Source organism: Perca flavescens, chromosome 6 (assembly GCF_004354835.1).
Source record: "Perca flavescens isolate YP-PL-M2 chromosome 6, PFLA_1.0, whole genome shotgun sequence".
In the NCBI taxonomy this organism is placed as follows: Eukaryota; Metazoa; Chordata; class Actinopteri; order Perciformes; family Percidae; genus Perca; species Perca flavescens.
In genome coordinates this window covers 24,365,395-24,384,441 of record NC_041336.1, presented here as the reverse complement: position 1 = coordinate 24,384,441, position 19,047 = coordinate 24,365,395, and the positions used below count along the sequence as shown (strand labels likewise).

The 19,047-nt window shown below is 39.4% G+C and overlaps 2 protein-coding genes across 7 annotated transcripts in view; both read right to left on the bottom strand.

The window, feature by feature from the left end:
* The window catches only part of LOC114557310 (transmembrane protein 65), a 42,422-nt gene extending 28,635 nt beyond the window's left edge, over nucleotides 1-13,787 (bottom strand). Inside the window, exons 1-2 of the mRNA XM_028580732.1 lie at nucleotides 13,520-13,787; nucleotides 12,871-13,199 (exon numbers count right to left, since the gene is read on the bottom strand). Of these exons, the coding sequence (XP_028436533.1) occupies nucleotides 12,871-13,165 (295 nt within the window). The 5' untranslated portion in view covers nucleotides 13,166-13,199; nucleotides 13,520-13,787. The remainder of the gene's footprint in view (nucleotides 1-12,870; nucleotides 13,200-13,519) is intronic.
* Nucleotides 13,788-15,023: 1,236 nt separating this feature from the next.
* LOC114557058 (metastasis suppressor protein 1) overlaps nucleotides 15,024-19,047 on the bottom strand; it is a 55,048-nt gene continuing 51,024 nt past the window's right edge. For all 6 annotated transcript variants that reach the window (XM_028580319.1, XM_028580321.1, XM_028580322.1 and 3 more), the window contains one exon: nucleotides 15,024-18,954. In XM_028580319.1, coding sequence (XP_028436120.1) covers nucleotides 18,410-18,954 — 545 coding nt within the window. In that variant the 3' untranslated portion in view covers nucleotides 15,024-18,409. The remainder of the gene's footprint in view (nucleotides 18,955-19,047) is intronic.

Here is a 19,047-nt window from a genome sequence, read left to right as displayed (position 1 = left end):
ATCTACAAACATTTATATATTTGTGTGCTGGATAGTTGGGTTTCACCCTGAGATTTTTAGTTTCACTCTGTTTTATTCCCTCCTCAGCTTCTTGCTGCACTGAAATAAATCTGTTTGAACACTGAAGTCCTCTTAAGCTGTGACTGTTAGAAGGGGAGATACAAGTCTCACTTTCCTGTCTTTGTTTTGCCGTGACATTTTCCACACATTTGTCTATTGGTGCTGATACGGCATGAAATTGAAGTGTGAACAGAGTTTGGGAAAGAACCAAAAAACCAAGTTCTCTCACAGCACTTAAGAATAAATGTCTGTCAGCACATTCAGTCAATGAAAATGACAAATAGAGGCAATAAGATTTTCTGCAAAGTTAGGGGTTGGATGTTACAGTGGTAGAAACCAGAAGATTTGCACGGGCTTTTTTAATGGCAGTAAGGTGCAGCAGGTCAACGCAGTTTGTGTGTGTAACTGCCTCTGTTAGTGTGTGTGTCTGTGTGCGTCTCTTGGGATTTATCTGGCAAGAAAAATCGTCTTCCCCACAGAATTGTGTGTGAAGGGGTGTGGTGTGTGAGTGTATAAGCATGCGTTTATCAGTGTGAATCTTTATCATCATATTATCTGCAGTGTGTGTGTGTGTGTGTGTGTGTCCCCAATCATGCACGTGTGTGTATGAGTTCAGCAGAACAGGAACAATAGAAGGCTAAAGCCATTCATCAACCTCACTGCACCTCGATATTCTCCTATGATTTATGAGACAGGAAAGAGCTAATTTCACAGCACGCGGAATGTGGGTCAAGACGGCGGGGACAGTTATTAGTAAAATTCTAAAGTTTAGGTTGAAATTAATTTGACCTAGAAAAGGCAATTAGATTTATAAATAAATATATATATTTAAGAGAGTACAACTCAATAGAAAGCAGACAATACATGAAATGTTTATGGATCTAATATAGTAGTCCAATGTAGTTGACAAAATTATTGAGTCCACATTCAGCTTGTGATTTGCATATAAAAATGCTCATTTGGAGGAAAGGCTATTTATTTATTTCTGCTCCCCTTTGCCTTACAGTACATACTGGCAGACTTCTTAATTAGATTAGATCCAGCTTTATTGTCATTGCAAAAGTAAGGACAACCAGTACAATAAAATGCAGTTTAACGTCTAACCAGAAGTGCAATCATTAAAAAGTGGTTTTCCTTTATAGCAGTGCTTAAAAAAAAAAAGAAGAAGACATAAAACACAGAATGCAGTATGATCATGTTAGTCCATTATTAAAGTGCATTAGCAAATAAAGCGCATAGAGTTCTGAGAAATCAGACAGTCCATATAATAGTAGAGACAGAATGCAGTATGATCATATAGTGCATTGTTGAAGTGAATGTCATAATACAACTTCAAATACTTTTAATACAATAAAAAAATGCAGAATTGACTAGTCAGTATATACCGGTGAGAAGAGAATACAAAGCCCTGGGGCATGACAACACAAACTGAAGCCTAACAGTGTGGTTGAATTTCAGCAAAGTACTTTTTTGTTCCCCTGTGAGTTCAGTGAACTCTATATGGCAGGTAGACAAATACACTGTAAATATACACCCGTCTATTCTCCCAGTGCCAATTAAGACAGCTGTAGAGGGTCTGAGACTAAACACAGAAACCCACCAAAAACAACCACAAATCCTTGAAAGTAAACCTCAGACAAATGGCAAACCACAAGCGACAGGAGGAAAACAAGAAAGCAGACCTGTTTCCTCTCTGTCTTACTGCCGGCATCCAGCCAGTAGGAACAAAGGACAAAGTAAAGAAATGTTTTAATTGAGCAATGGGCTGCCTAACTAACTCTGAGAGCTTCACACTAAAGGCAGTTTACAATGACTTCCCCTGTGGTTTTTAGTAACACTAATACAGCGAAAACGTTCCTGGGAGAATATTCATTTCCATGAATTGTTTAAACCGATAATAAAATACCATAATTACACCATATTTTTATATTTAAATAGTGATACAGATCGAAAAGGTTCCACCTATATTACAGTGAACGCTCACTTCATTTTAGTTGTGAGCAGACACAAATCCTGCAGCAGCCCTTTCACTCAAAGGCATGGTTCTCAAAGCTGGCAACAAAAGTGAAGCTGGTTTGGCTAATTAGAACCTCTGTGTAGGTGTGCACAGACCATCTTCCTGATTCTCTTCTCCTGCTTCTGTTTAGTGCGGGGCAGCTTTACATTTTGATGGTTGGCTGCACTCTATCTGGCCGTACCGGCATGCTGCATGTTACCGTGCATATCAGCAAGTGCAGGGAAAATTGCTTAAACAGGGCAACAGTGGCACAAACTATACTGAATTCATCTTAGCTGATAAACAACAGCAGGTAGAGACGCGGGAGCTGTGAGATATCTGCTTACTGAGAGTGAGTTTTACTAGATTTAGCGGCATCTTTAAACAGCTAGTGCGCAACATTTGCAGTTGTTAGGCAGTAGTATTTCCATTGTTTACCATATGCTGGAAAGGTATGTTTTGTATCCTAGGCTACTTACTGCTTAAGCCAGGGCCAGCACATTCCGTTTTCCAAATTTAAATATTGGAAACCACACTGGAACAACACAAACCAAAATTTCAATAGTTGGAGCACACCCACTCTTATATGAACTCTCCTAAATTTAAATGTGAAAAAGGTCTAATCAGCAAAGAAAAAACAGCACACATTAAAAGTTAGTACCTTAAGCAGTTGAAAGTGAGAGGACGTTTCTTTTTTTGCTGAGTTTATGTATTTGGGGCCAGTCAACAAAGCAGCTAGTGAAGTCAATTTGCCAATATAGTAAGAAACTTAGTATTTCCTAAAGGTAAACCTAGAAAGCAGTAAATACAGGCCTTGAGAGAAATATTAATACCTGCTATAAAGTGCTGACTTAAGTCTTGTGGGACTGCAGTGAATTTAGCAGCCATGACTGTGACTGTGTAGCAAGGTCAGTTACAGAAGCCTCTGGGGGAAGGTATGATGTGGTGTGTGTGTTGTGGTACATCTCATAGAAGTGTGAAGGGACAGAATGACAGTGGGAGAGATAAGAGGAAAAAGACAGTGAGGAGTCAGCAGAACAAAAGAAGTGAAAGGGAAAAACAGTTTGGAGGTGTGTTGTCTTCAGATGTCATATTGTCCCATGGAAAAAAAAAGAAGACAGAAAATGATCCCTCTCTGTCTTTTACGCTCTTAAGATCATGACCTCGTGATAAAATGGACAGGCTCACAAAAACAAACACCACCATGAATATCAAACACTTCCTGCTGTGCATAATAATATTACCTGGGCTTCTGTGGTGCCCGTATAATTTGATTCATGCCTTGATCCATCTGTCTAGGTTTCACAAGAAGGAAGAGCCATACAGTATATAGTGACTTTCCTCCATCTTTCATATCTTCTGAAACATTACATTTTAATTGTTGCCAGATTGTCAACTGGAAGACAATCTCACATACTGGGCTCCACATAGAATGATTAACCTTGGCTATGATTTATTGTCTTTCAAAGACTCAAAGAAAAAGAAACGTTATCAAAAAGTGTATTTTACTCTCCGAACAAAAACAATATATTAAAATACAGTGGTTCTTGCAGGTCCATTCATTTTTGTTTGTCAGTAGTGTTCCTTATGTATTCAAATCCAAACATTCATGCTGCTGCTGCCTAACATACTTAGGGGAGAGTGGGGTAAGATGAGCCAGTGGGTTGACCCACCCCCTGTTTCTAGGCAACTATGCACATTTGGTGTCATGTGACCATACATTCTGAAGGACTCCATAATTTCTATTTTGCTGTGAAGAGGAGAAGCACATGGGACAAGAGGTAAGTTGTTTTTCACAAAAACATTTTTTTGCTTGTTAAAGTTAATTTTCTGCATTGCAGGTATACTAGCTATTCTGCCAAAGCAAATTTATCTAGGTCTAAAGTTGTGTATGGTACATGTTGGTGATTTGTCAACATATAAAACCATGTGAATCATTAAGCTAAATGTTAGCCTGAATTGCTAAGCTAGGTCGTTTTTACCAAAATGGTGACTATGGGGCAAAGTGAGCCAGATGATGTGTGGTAAATTGAACCAGAGCTACAGCCTTCAACAAAACTACAGTCGAGGGGGTTCTTTGACAATCTGACCAAAAGTGATGGACAGGTCACAGAATTAATATATTCCATAATATAAATACAATTGAATGGCAAATATAGCAAGGTACAAGAGTAAATTACATTTACTGTCCAAGAAATTGGCATTTGTTTAATTATCAGCCACACTTACCAGGATATGTCTTCAGGGCTGTTTAGTATGATTTTAGCATTGCTTGAAAAGCTTAACTATTCTGATTTATTTCATCATGGCTCTTGTCTTTGTTTTATAGGTTTAAATTCCCTGAATGATGTGCTGAAGAAGCTTCCTAAACCTCAAAAGGTTGGAGGAACTGCAAAGAGGAAGTAACAACTCATATTTCCCTGCAACCTTGATGGATGGAATGTCCAATAGTCATTTTCATTGTTCTGAGGTCTGGAAGTTCAAACTGTTCTTTTCTTCTTTTTCTTTTCTCACAAGTTAAAAACTGTGAAACTGTTTAACAAAATTGGAAATTAGAACTGAGCACACTGGAGGGACGTTCTTTCTGCCAAACACTGTGTGTGTGTGTGTGTGTGTGTGTGTGTGTGTGTGTGTGTGTGTGTGTGTGATTGGACATGACTTGATTAACAGCATAAGAAATACAGCATATACAGTAACCATATGTCTTTCTCCTGAAAACGATGCTGGCAGTCCTTCACTTAACAGAAATGTTTTATAACTACTGTTCACCATACAAAAAAATAAAAGATTAAAGGGGAAATTAAACTTTAATTGGTTTGTTTTGTGTTGTTTGAGGTAGCTTTACAAAAAAATTACATTGTTTGGAAAGGTATGTGTATTATTAAATTCTATTTTTTTTTAAGAGGGAAGTTATTTTTTTTTTTTTATCATGCTTGCATTAAAACGTGAAAAATAGGATGGTCAATTTACCCCCAGATGGCTCAATTTACCCACTGAGTGGGATCAACTTACCCCTAGCCTGGGGTAAATTGAGTCACATGAACACTTTTTTTTTTTCTGAGGTCATATTTTCAAGGCTCTATGTCATAGGGGCATTCTTATATTTTCAGTTGATAGGCAACATCCCAAATTAACAGTAGATGTCTTCATTGTACTTCTGTCTCAATTTCCATTTCCTGGAGATCCACATAAGTAAAAACTGGCTCATCTTACCCCACTATCCCCTACTGGTGCTATGTGTACATGGTGTCCACAGCAGTAACATTACATTGCTTAGCTTCTGTGCCATTATTTCCAAACTTAGCACAGCTAACGTTGATTCAGCTAGAGCCTGCATTCAGATTATTGATAACTTTAATGATAAACTGTAGTAAACGTCACTGCTTTTTGCTAAGGCTGAGTGTGCATTTCCATTTAAAAAACCTGTAAAAGAACACAGTAGTCTGCCTTTACTTTCAGTTTTGTTTGAGTGATAAAGTGTGATAATGTGCACCTAAACAGTTTGAAAGGTTGTCTTATTATTTAGCTTTTCTAAAACCAAAAAATAATTGAGCAAAGGTGTGAGTGATGGATTACAAAATGTGGCGTTAGCTGCTCTAACATGCAAACATTAGCATGCCTTGCTAACTTGCTTACTACCTACTTAACTTCTAACTTCGTGTTACTTCAAAGGCTAGGACGCATTTCATTAGCATGGTATCATGTATGTAGTTATCAAATACTTTTGACTGAGTTTCTAAAACGTATCGGAGTTTTGAATCAATTCATGGAGCTAAGTTAGCTTCATAAGCTAGCTAGCTACAGCTAATACAATCTGTCAGCAGTTGTCATTTCAGCCTGCAAAATCAGCAGTCGCTGTGTAGAACTTGAAAGCCTGCTTATGTTTACCACTGTCTGACACCAAGGACAAACTGTTTAAAAAGTCAATCTGAATTTCAAGAGGTAAATCTGCCACCGTTATTGTAAAATGTAAAGCTTGGCGTAGCAACAGAATTAATGGGGGGCTGGGCTTAATAAACAGTCAAATGTGGTAGCCTATATTGTTTTTGTATGACTAAAATAAATAAGGGAAAAAAAACTCACACATCCTCAACATCACTCTGCTTATTTGTTTATTTTCTAGCATCAGCAATAGCAGTTATCACTTAATTTTGGGTGGTTCAGCAGCACCCACTGCAGTTAAGAAAAGTTTTCAATGAAAAACCACTCAGTCTGAAATCTCCTTGGCACACTGAGACTGATTAGTTATTAATGGCTACAGTTCTGTTGTTGGCAGCAAACTGCGCTCAATAAATACCCACAGCGTGTTATAGCGTGTCTGTGTGATGAATGGTGCATTTCTGTACAAGAATTACCAGACAAATGTCCTAGCAACAATGTCCACTGGACGGCAATATGACTGACTGTCTGGCATGTTATTTACTCAAGTAATTCAGTTTTCAAGTTTCCTTTTAGAAAGTCAAGCAGCAGCATGATGGCAGCATCATAACAAATCATGCAAATGTTCATCAGTGCTGATGATGACTCTACTTTTTCATACCAGACTGAAGGGAGTCAGTTGTGTTTGTGCATGGGTCACAGCAGGTTAAACGTCATCATGGACCACCATTATGCCGCAGCGCGTGTGAATTAGCATGACAATAAGAACGTATGAGCTGAGGCAGAGTGGAGAAAGGTGCTCTCCTTGGTCCATCAGTTTAGGCTAAAAGGCTATAATCTGAAAGGCAGTGAGAGAGGATATGGCTTCCCCTTTCAACACAAAAGATGGAATATAATATTATCAGGCACTATAAAAGCAATGCATTGAGCACAAAAAATATTAAGCCTCCCTTCGAAATAGACAAACCTGAGAAAAGAGGATGAAAACTTTGATCCGGGATTCATTATACCTGCTGAATCTCATCATGGTTCAAGAAGAGATTAAGATGATGAGGAAAAAGAATTTCAAACTTTAAAACAAATGTAGGACGGGTTGTTTCAAAACAATGAAATGAAAAGGTTTGTTTATGCCCCTAAGATTGTGTACTGCACCCTCAATGGTCACTGAGGTGAAAAACAAAGCAAAGTCATAAAGTCATCTATATATCCCCCATTCCCTCTTGCTGCTCTTTCCCCTCTTTTGCATCTCCAATTAACTTTCCCTCTACATTACTTCTCCATCCTCTGAGCCATGAAGGCAAATTGCTTCTATCTTGTCTCATCTCACGTTTTCTTTCTTACCAGCAGGCCTGTGGGAAAACCACATTAGTGTAGTGGATGTCACTGAGTCACTCAGTAACTGGTGATCATAGAGGGCCAGATGGAACAGAATCTCATGATCTCTGGTTGCTTATTTATTAATTCACGTATCTGCTGCATTTCTCCTTTACTTCTACAAATCTTTGCTTCATTTCTTCATGAAAATTTAATGGATGACTGATTTTTGTAAAGCAAACACAATAACTCAATATGTGAATACAGTATGTTCCCTGTCTGAGTGTAAGCAATCCCCTCCCCCCCCCCCTCCCCCAAACAAAAGTGTATAGATCAGCATTTACTCCTGGGAATAATTCCCAGAATAATTCAAATTAATTCAATCCAAGTAATTTTTCCTTTTTTTTCTCTGCATGATTTATTGACTGTACAGTGTTAAATGTCATATTGCTTATTACGTGACAAAGTGACAGCATTTGTCCTTCAGCAAGTCATTCAAATAATATATATTTCAACTAATCTGTAATCACCCTACGAATCTGAAAGTAATATTCTCATTACCATGGTTACAGTGAGCCCCTTTATTTCCACTCTATCATAATTATACCCTCACAAAGCATATTTATATGTATCAATAGATAATAATAAATCATAATTAATCAATTAATTAATAATTAATCATTTTGTTTTATATGAAAATCCCAGTCCCAGTGTTAGTTGGTCAGTCATTTCAAATATTTATATTTATTTGCAATGCAAAAAAGACTGTGTACTAATCACTAAACTGGTCTCTGACAGTGTAGTTACTGAGATCTCAAACATGACAATGAGCCATCAAGATTCACACTATAACTAAGCTGTACAAACTGGTCACAAGTGTAAAAGGCTTTTCAGCTGTGCTTTTGTTCACCAGGGTCAGCTTTATTCTTCGTGATAGTAAATCACAAAATGTCCCTGATGGGTCTTAATTCATTGTCTTTGAAATATCTTTCTATGTTCAAATTTTGTTGAAATCATGAGCTCATTTTTCTTCTTTCTGGCTTGAGTCAAATCAAAAAGTTGTTAAATGTCCTAGAAGAATAAAATTGGTATTGGTTTCTCATTAAATATGTCTCAGTCACTTTGCACCAATCTTGGTTATTAGAGCTCCCTAATAGTTTTTACTTCTCTCCATCCTTTCTCTTTCCGTCTGTTTACTCCTCTCCTCTAAATTAATCTTGGCCGACATCTCTCCCTTATCCATTCTAAGTGTCTGCATCCCTACCTTACAGTACCTTGCTTCCTTCATACTTCTCTCCTCTTTTTCTAAGAGGTAAGGTGAATGTGTACTTGTGTATGATCTCCACTACAACTTGCTTTTTCCTAACACTTTCTCTTTTCTCTACTCAAACAAACATCTAGTAACACTGTGCCCCTAAAACAACTTACCAGCCCTCAGTCTGCCTTATACGTTCTACTGTTTCACCAAAAACATTGCAATACAAAAGTATTGCAGTATGATTTCCCTAAAGTTGTTATTATTAGTGACTTCAAATGACATGGAGGCATGACTAGAAAATAGCTGTCTGACAATAAAACAGAAGACCCAGTAAAGTTGATCCTGGACTGTGTACCACCATTTCCAAAGAATGGTAAGGGAAGTTTTCAATTCTGAAAAAAGCATCAACAAAGCTTTCTCATATCCAGAATACTGCATTTACAGCACACCCTATGCTATGAACAACGGGTCAAATGTGAAAGGGGTTGTTTGTTATTACAAACTTTTACAAAAAATTTTTACCGACTATGCAGTTCTCCTCAGCTCTACGGAGGGATTTAGAATCTTTCATCTCAGTGTTTTGATTTAGCAGCCAACAACTCTACTGTTTTGGGTGATCAACTAGTTCCCAGCAGCTTGCTGTCTTCAGCAAAAAACTCAACAGACTGTATGCTACCTGGCCAGCACCAAATGGCAGACAAGCCAAGTTAGCAACTAGCTGGTGAACATAGCGAAGCATTTAGCAGCTAAAGAGACAGATGTTTTCCTCAGGGGTTGGTGGTGACCAAAAACAGATCTAAAAGGAGAGTGAAAATTGGACTTACATCTGGCAAGGAATCCAAAAGACCAGAACTACAACTCGAAATGAATGCTAATGTTCCACTTTGTCTGCACTTTGAAAAAATTGTGTAGCCAGTAAACTGACTAAATGTTCAGGCAAGCATCTTGTAACGTAACACGTAACTTAAATTTAAGAGCACAATGCAGAACGAAGGTGAATTCATTCGGTAAATATGGCCACAACCTGCATGGACATTATGCAGTGGACTCCATTAATCCTGAGGACTGCCCTGTACAATGTGTCCGCGAGTTTCACCCAAAGGCAGAAATCCAGCTTCATTACCATTCCCTGAAACCTGCATATACTGTAATATATCTCAGGAAAATAGGGGCTTTGCCTCAGGTGTCCTGCAGCCTCTGGGTAGAATGATGATGGGTGTTGATAAGTCTGTCTAAAAAAATCTATCTCTCAGCCGGCAAGTCAGTGAGAGAGTGTGCCGAACCGGTCCAGCAATCACTGATTGAGCTACACTGCAGCCCTGCACATACAGCGGGTAAGAAGATCCCTGAGGGTTTTAGAGCGCGAAGGTGAGGATGTCCGCTCGCTCCAACCAGGTACTGTAGGCCCCATGGGTGATAGGCAGAGGAAAGTAGCTGTCGTCTGTGTCCAGTTACCTCAGTAAACTAGCCACATTATTCTCTCATCTTTGGTTGCAAATTTGTGGTGGTTTTTGAATCGAAAAAAATATGAAGTTGTGAATCAAGCCAATCTATTTATAGCCCTCTGGTGCATTTCACAGAAGGGGATGGAGTAGCGCTGGGTGATATGGACAAAATCAAATATCATGATATTTTTGACCAAATACCTCAGTATCGATACCGCAACGATATTGTAGGGTTGACTATTGGTGCTTTCACAAAATATTTACACAATGAGATTTTAGATAAATAATCATCAATAATGTAGATATAATGACTAAGTGGTAAAGGCAAAATATAGAACAGTTACAACAGTCTGGTAAGTTCAGAAAAGTAAATCACTTTACTGTAATGCAGCCTTTAAAACCAGGAAAAAACAACACTTGTGTCATACCACAATATTTTACGATATCCAAAATCTAAGACGATATCTAGTCTCATATCACGATATCGATATAATATCGATATATTGCCCAGCTCTAGGATGTAGGTTCTAAATCTGGTTTTAAATATTACATCTCTCCATTTTCATGACACACTTCTCTGATATTCAGCAACAATATCATGCAAGCATTTTTGCCCAAACGAATAAAATGGTCTAAAATGTTTAATATTATGGTTTTCTAGCCACTAAGTGCAACTTGAACATGTTACAGTGATCCAAAATGAGTGGGACACCTTGTTTATTGCAGCTCCAGAGTGTGATATAAAACCCTCCACCATGAGGATCATGGGGGATTTAGCGTGGTTTGTTGTTGAAATTGCACAGGGAAGGCTGGCAGCATGTGGTCAGGATGTAATCAGCCACAATGGACAGGAAAATAATTATGTACTATTAGGAGCACCGAGCATGGAGAATCTTATTGAAACACCTCGTAATGGGGCGAACCGGCCAGCCTCCTTCAATTCTCTCTGCCAGTTCTCCAGAGTCTGGATACAAATAGAGGAAAGGAGCGGTATTTCCAATCAGGCAATAGACAAACTGAGTTTCTGTATATCTTTCCTCCCAAACAAGTTATTTACTCTGTGCAATGAGAGAAACTATTTAGTTGGACTTGAACAGGGTCTAATCTTATTGGGCAATAACTATCATTTAGCTGTGAACTGTAAAACTGTTCAGCAAAATAACTGTTAGATGACACTGTCAAGCTTAACAATCATTGCCATTGTCTTTGCAGCCATCACTACCATCTCTGTAATCACCACTTTTAGCATTATCATCGCTGCCAAAATTACTTCTATAACCATCTAAGCTGCTGTCAGTCAGCAGAAGCATCACTGGCCTGTTTTAGCATACATGGACAGAGGTGGCTGACTGCTATGACCCAATCAATCATGTAAAGAATCAATACCATCCCCCATACTGTAGATGACAGCAGAATGCTACCCTTCCCAGTTATGTTTTAGATGCAGGAGTGTATAGAGAGTAAATTATGACACTCACAGAAAACATTATGCAACATTCGTTTGTGTTTTTCCTCCTCAAAAACCATCTCAGACGAGGTAACAAGTGAAGAAGCAGAACAACTGAAATCTTAAATTGTAAACTAAACAAACAGATGAAACTTTTCAAGCCACAATGTCAGTAGGCATATGCTTATGTTAACTATTACAGTCTGGGCTGTGATTTGCACATGTAATTGCTAATTGTTATTCTGGGCCTCACATACTGTACACTGCAAAGAAACTGTACACACATAGCAACTGATGCATGTACGTTCAACATTCAGCAGTCTGACGCTACATGGTTTAAAGTAGCCTGACATACAGTTCACTGAGTGCAGCAGGGAGTACACGAAATAAGAGCACTAGATTCAAATTGTTGGTGCAGAGAAATTGAGAGACTTTAAAGATTATTCTGACTTCAAATCTTCTGAGGTCAGAGATATTTGAAGTTATACCCTGCAGGGTGTCCCACGAATCACTTGTCCATCATGAGACACAACAGTAAACAAGGCTCCACTGAAAACCATCCGTGCAAGGCTCCAGGAATAAAGTGAAAATAAAGGGCTTTTATTCACAATTTGAGGGCTCAGTGCAATCACTCATGCCTTTCCTCACTCCATCCCTCTATTCTCTTCTGTCTCTGTATTGGTCGACCCAGTTCCTTCTTTTTCTCTGTGTCTGAAAGCCACAACTATATGCTTAGGTACTGAGGGATACCGTAGTCTACTCCCTACTGAAATACTGTGTGAGGGATTCTTGTGGAATACATGTGGAAATAAGAGTTACAGTAGTTGACGGTGACACACTGTATTGATCCCTGCCAATTGATTCTCTTTTCTCTCAGGGAGGTCAGGGTCTCCTGCAAAACAGAGCACAGGGATAAGCTGTCCTCCGTGGAACTATGGTGTGATATTTTAGAGAAACTAAGCTTTGGTCAGTCTTCCAACTGCAACTTTTTTAGACTTTCATTACCCATCAGGAGATTAAAATCAAAGCTGTGATGTTACCGACATCATACTACTGTGAACCACACTGCAGGCTACTCCATCCTATTACAGCCTGTTCCCTGATGCTGTAGCTTATATGTCAGCTATGATTACACTGATACATGGATATCTAACCCAAAAGTTAACTGCTTGTCATTTACATGTAGTGTAGTAGTGCAGTGGTGATTAATAGATCTAACTATGAAGTATACTGCAGTTGATGATGGCGCAAAAAAACATTATTGGCCTAAATGATTTTAATGAAGCATTTTCTGATAAAGTATAGGATGTCCTATGTTGTTAAAGACTATAGAATATATTCATTCATTGTATGGCTCAAAATTTCAAAAGGATGGCCAAACTGTATTTTCATTGATTTCCCTGCTGTGTGGTGGCACTTATTATGAAAATACAGTATATTTCGCTGTAGGCTACAGTAACACATCACCTACCTTGAGCTATGGCTATGGACTCGAACTTGTGCAGTTCTCGCAGCAGACAGGTTCGCTCAGACGGATGGAGAGTGTAAATAAACTCCTTGGCTCCCCGGGGAGAGTCGAGGGGCTCCACGAGCTCATTCAGCGGATGTGTGCCCAGGTTACACCGCTGCACCAGCATGGAGAGAGGAGGCTCTGAGGCGAACCGGGCTATGGCGGGTGTTTGGTGGTTGCGTCCGGCTGTGGCCAACCCCGCCCCGGCTCTCAAAGAGAGGGCGGGCCGCAGGACTCTCCGCAGGCAGGGCAGCATCGCAGGGATGGAGGTAGAGCAATACGCCGGGAACCTGATGGAGAACAGCGGGAAACATACAACAGGCCTAGTTACCACTTTTGAGCCTGCACTCATCTATAACACAACATGCCGCTCTATAGAAGAATGATGCTACAAATAATCGCTGCAACGGTCGCATGATAACATCCTCAGTGTAGAGGCATCTGGGGTTACTTAAGGGCATAACGGGCCTGACAATAACAATTCCACATTATTTAAGAACATATAATTCAAGCCTATTTTACGCGCCTTTTGTAAAACAAAAAGTAGGAAAATATGCGACAGCTGTCCAAAAAAAAAAAATCCAACGGCAACTTGTCTTATCGGACGCACCTCAGTCGATGCAGCTGTCCCGTCCAACAACCTAAGAAACCTTGAAAATGCAGAAGCTGCTCCGGCGGCGCACACGTTTCTTATTTAGGCTACTAGCGGTGAGAGTTTGTAGATAGCCGCATGCAACCTCAGACACCCAACTGGCTGTAGTATTCGTACAAAATCACATATTTGCGAGCGTAATCCCGGCTGGTGTAACCTCTGGTTGACAGGATGATGTGAGGCGGATGGGATGGAGGGCACGTCAGCGGCCAGCAGCCCGAAAATACTTTCCAATAGCAGCGCTGCTTTCCTCCGTGCGTAACTGTGACGACACCGCCAGCCTGCGTAGCCTACGTTCATTCAGTACATAGATAGGGGCAATGTTATAGGGTACGACAGTAGGGTACCGTACGTCTACCATAAGGAAAAATACGAATTATGTCCTGTATACATTGGTGACTTTATAGAAATGTTAATAGCAGCTGAGATTGAAAAATAATATCCTCATACAGTATAGTATAGGGCTCCTGTATGAAAATAGTATTTGTCACCGACAGGCGGTTATCTCTTGCAGGTTAAAGGAGTGTGTTTTGTCTGTTGGGTGTGTGCTCATCCCTCCCTCCGCTGTTAAGCACGCGGGGCATTTGAGCTATTCAACCAGATTACAGTCCACACCCTAAGAAAATAGGACACCATGTGGAAGTTATTTGTGTCGAGGAGGAAGCCTCCTAGGCTACTTTAAGCAAAAGTAGGAGGCTCCCTCACAATCTAAAACTTTGTAATGCAGGATTTATTTCAAGCCCTTGTGTGTGTGGAAGTGGCATATTCATTGTTTTGGCTGTACATGTATTGATTAGAAGAGTGTTTCCAGGGATGTAAGGATGGGAGGAGTGATGCATTATCCAAGTAGAAGCTACAAACTAGGTTTGGGTGTTTAAATAAGATCAGACAAGAGCGCCCCCTGGTGGACAAACCCAAGCACAACATTATCATCATCATCGGTTTACATCCTAACTGAAGGTAGTGAAGACTTCAGCTCTTGAACCTGTGTTATCCTAGTTACTTTGAACCTGTACATGACAACGTTTCCCACCCACTATCCCACAAGATGGCCAGTTTTCAAACTGGGTTTGTGTAAAAGCTTTTAAATGAACACACAGCTCATGCAATATACATGAGAGATCAATGTGCAAAAAAACAATTTACCTGATTTGTTTTTCAGTTGCTCCTTTCAAGGTCAAGACATAACTGCAAAGCTTAACTTTTAGGTCAACAGTGATGAGAAGTCCTAGAAGTGCTCCAAAAGTTTGAACATACATTTCCATTGCAACAGAGCTAATGCAAATGCCAATGAGGTCTGCGTGATATGGTAGAAAGCTCCAGAACAGCTAATAAAGGGACACTGAAAGGAGATTGTTTCGTCAGCCATTTACTTAAAAGTTCAGTAATGAACGTAAGATTAAAACTGACCGGTAAAACTCTTGATACAACAACAACACATTCAAGAAGTCAGTGAACCAAATCAAAATTTATATTTTTATTATATTGCTAAAGCTGTCATTACACAAAAATAACAACCTTTTTACTTCCTGAAACAAACTGCATCATAGCATGTTGAACTGTACAGGGGCAGACAGAGAGGTCAACTCTCCTCGGTGCTAAAAACTAAACTAGAAACCAGGTTCAACTGTACTTTCAAACCCTCACAAACTATAAACTTCTTATTCATAGGCTATACTGGCATTTGGCAAATCTGATATAATATATATTTATGCTAGCAATTTAAATATGGAAATTACAGGTTGATAATATAAGTTTTAGACAGGATGACGGCCAAAAAACAAACAAAAAAATTAACATCATCAACAATTTTAAGAACTGAATGCTGGGTTTTAAGAAACATCTAAGCAGTAATATTATTTTTGCTCTGTTGAAATCAAACAGTACAGGGATATTTTGTATGAAAGGAGTTTGTGGTCCATAACCCATGTTCACACTATAGGTTTAATTCAGGCACAGAGATATCTTTTTTGCATTCATTCCTCTTATTGTACCTTTCCATTACATTACATTCATAAGAATCTTGTTTAAAAAACTGAAAAAACTAAATTCTCATGCTAAAAGGTCTTTGGAAAAGTCCGGTCAGATTAGGCTAGAAAGGCCTGACGTTGTGGGCAGCGTGCCATTTGTTCGACCCTAATGTGAAAATATATTATTCAATAACATTTGACCTGAACTCAGTTATCAATAACCGGGGTACAAACATTCAATATTTACCCTCAGGGAATAGTTAAAAGTTTGCATGTCGCCATGATGATGACTCAGGCAAACCCATTCTGAACTGTCTGCACTGTCGTGACTGAACTGGACTCAGCTCTTGTAAATACCATGTGTCCCAATAATGAACCCATAATACTGATGAAAGCCTGTCCATTGTAAAACCCAAACTGTTGCTGACTTCTAGTGGTACCTGGAAGTCAGAGGAACACACTTTGTTGTAGCCTTTGTTCACTTTTAAACCAGACAGCATGTATGCCATTATTAAAATGCAGTGCAATTATGCATGTGTGTGAAATATGGGACCTGAATGAATCGTAGCAGGACGGTAATGAACATTTCACTGATGAAACAACACCTCATCAGATGGTACATGCATGGATAGAGGAAACAACTATATTACTTTTTTATATACGTATAAAAATAGGTTGAGGAAAAAAAAAGACTGAGAAGAATAAAATAAATTAAAATGTGTGAGTTCTTGGATTAACCTGTATAGCTAAATAACACTTACAGTTTCATACATCTTGTAGTAGCCATGGTCTCACAGTGCTTGAACAGAAATTAAATTAAAATAGACTATGACTCAGGGATACCATTGGTTTCAGCTTATATTCTTAAAACGCTGCAGCCTCATAGCTCCAAAACATCTTATTGTCCAGATAAAAACAGAGCATTTTAAACTGTACCTATGGTGACATATTTCTTAAATTATACAATGGATTTTCGTAATTGTTAGGGTAACAAAATCTGTACGTACTGGACTTGTCACCTTTAATGCTATTGCAAAAGATATAAAAAAAAAAAAAAAAAAAAAAAAAAAACAGAATACGAGATGACAGATGTAAAAGCCTAATTAATCAAAAAGAACGTGCGTGCACGCTACATGCTTTTCAAAGAAGACAACAGAGTTCAATATAACAGCAACCAGACAGAACAATTAAACCAGTATGGTATTACCAGTCACAGCTAATAATACTTAAAAGATCAAAAGTATGTCCTCATTAACTTCTAAAAAAGGTTTCATAATATATATATATAAATTTCATTTAACGTTGAGTTTTGACATGGCACATCTGTGCTTTGACATTTATTAGTAATATTATGAGCAATGGATGCGCAGCAGGTTGCAGTATGGCTAAAAATGCTACGAAAAAGAAGGGGCTAATATATAATTGCTAATATATAAACACAAACCACTAAGGAGTTCTACAAAGGTCAGCATGTAGATATTGAAGATTAAATGATAAATCCATACTGGGAAAAATTATGAAAAATAAAACCAATTCACATCCAAAGGTAATGGTATTTGAGGATTATTATAAATTATATTAAAGATGTGAAACTTTGTGATTGTGGCACAGAAAGGAAGGAAGAAGGAAATACAGAGAGCGAGAAGCACCAACACACTCTTCAGCAACAGAGGCGTGCAACATTATTTACAAATCATGTAAATACTAACACAACTAAAACAGGGCGTAACTTGTAGTGTCTGTTAATGTCACCATGTGACACTTCAGTCACACGGTTGTCTCTTACAACTTTGACTTGGATGAAACTCCCGCTGCAAAACAAAGCCAGTTCATTTGCTTCTTGAAGAGCTCTCTCTGTATTGGTCATAGCCCAGCCCGTGATTGGCTCTGTGGACACCTCACATTTGTAAGTATTTGAACTGTGAGGGGATGACAGCACTGAAAACACAGTACCTTCCTACAGCCATCAGGGCGTCCCTCCAAGTAAGCAGTTAATGCAATGGGGGATGCCAAATGGTGCGATCGAAAGCCAACCGCTGGAGCCATTGCTTTCTAGTGCGACTTGCATTGGCTATTGCGCTCCTTCTGCCAAGTAACTAGGCAGTTAGAATGCTTACTTGTCCCACGCTGGTACAATGCACTCCCTATATAAATAAGAGTTTACACATACTATACTATTATACACATTTGATACTTTTTGTCTTTTTACACTGAGAAGAAGCAGGCACAACGTCTTTGCCCAACACTCTGCTTCAAGAATACCACCAGATAAATGTGTGTAATTACTGCCCTATTAAAGAAATAAACATATTGTGGTGTAATGCTACTCGTTTCTTCTTTTGTTATTTATCAACAAAATATCATTACACAGCTGTTGGCTTGGATTTGCGAAAACATTTTAGTGCTGAGGCCAAAAACCTTTATCTGAGGACCTCATTTCTTAGGTCTTATCCTTGTACCTGTAAAGGCTCGTTAGTTACTCGACGTACACAAGGATCTACCACATGTGGTCCTGTGATCCACTTTAGGTCCAAACCAATATTTCAACAAACCTGGCTTTACATAGTTTCTGAGGCATCATAAGCCAAATCAGAAAATGTGAACCTGAACAATAACATGTCTTTATATTTTCTACACTGAATCATTATAGATGGCTTCTGCAGTGAGGGATTCTCACAGGTGAAAATGTACAGAATGAGAAACGCTACATGGTGTCATTCATTTCTCATACTAGCATAAGGCGCCTTTCGATTCTGTACATCTCATTTCTATCAGCGACATTCTTTTCTAAAGCCTTTGACCTTATTTACAAAACACAATGAAGGGAGAGCCTCACTTCTGGGACATGAGCTCACATGTTGTCACGTGTGTCATGTCCTCACGCGATGCGTGGTGCGGAGCGGTCGTTGGTGAGGGTTCTCTTGAGCTTGACCCCCTTGCGGATGGCAACCAGCATGTTGCCTTCTAACTCTTCGCCTGCCTCCTCTGCTCCTCCTTCCTGCCCTATCTCACAGTGAAGGTGCTGCTGGTTGGGCAGGGGTACAGTGGGAGGATTGGTTGTAGCCTGACCACTCCAGGACATCACAGGCAGCGTGCCAGCATCCTCCCCTCCTACAAATGTTGGAGAATCTGGGCTTTCTTCTCCTCTTCCTCCAACCATCTCCTCTGCACCCCTGCTCCCATTAACTGCTCCAGACATATCGGGCACCGTAGGGATTTTTACCGGGATGACAGGAGTACGAATTGGGATGGGGCCTGTGCCCACAACTGAGCCTGACCGGCGGGCGGAAGGTTTTGAAGAAGGCGTGCGGCGGATTGTGGCAACCCCAGGGGTGACAATAACTGGACCGTGGCCTGTAGAATAGGAGCCAGGGGCATTATGGGAGCTGGATCCAGAATAAAATCCCTGACCTGAACACGAGCCTGCAATGGTAGAACACAAATGGCAATTTAAGCCAAAAAATAAATTGGACTATTAATAAAGATCATTTCAGTATATTATACAGCAGTCTTTAT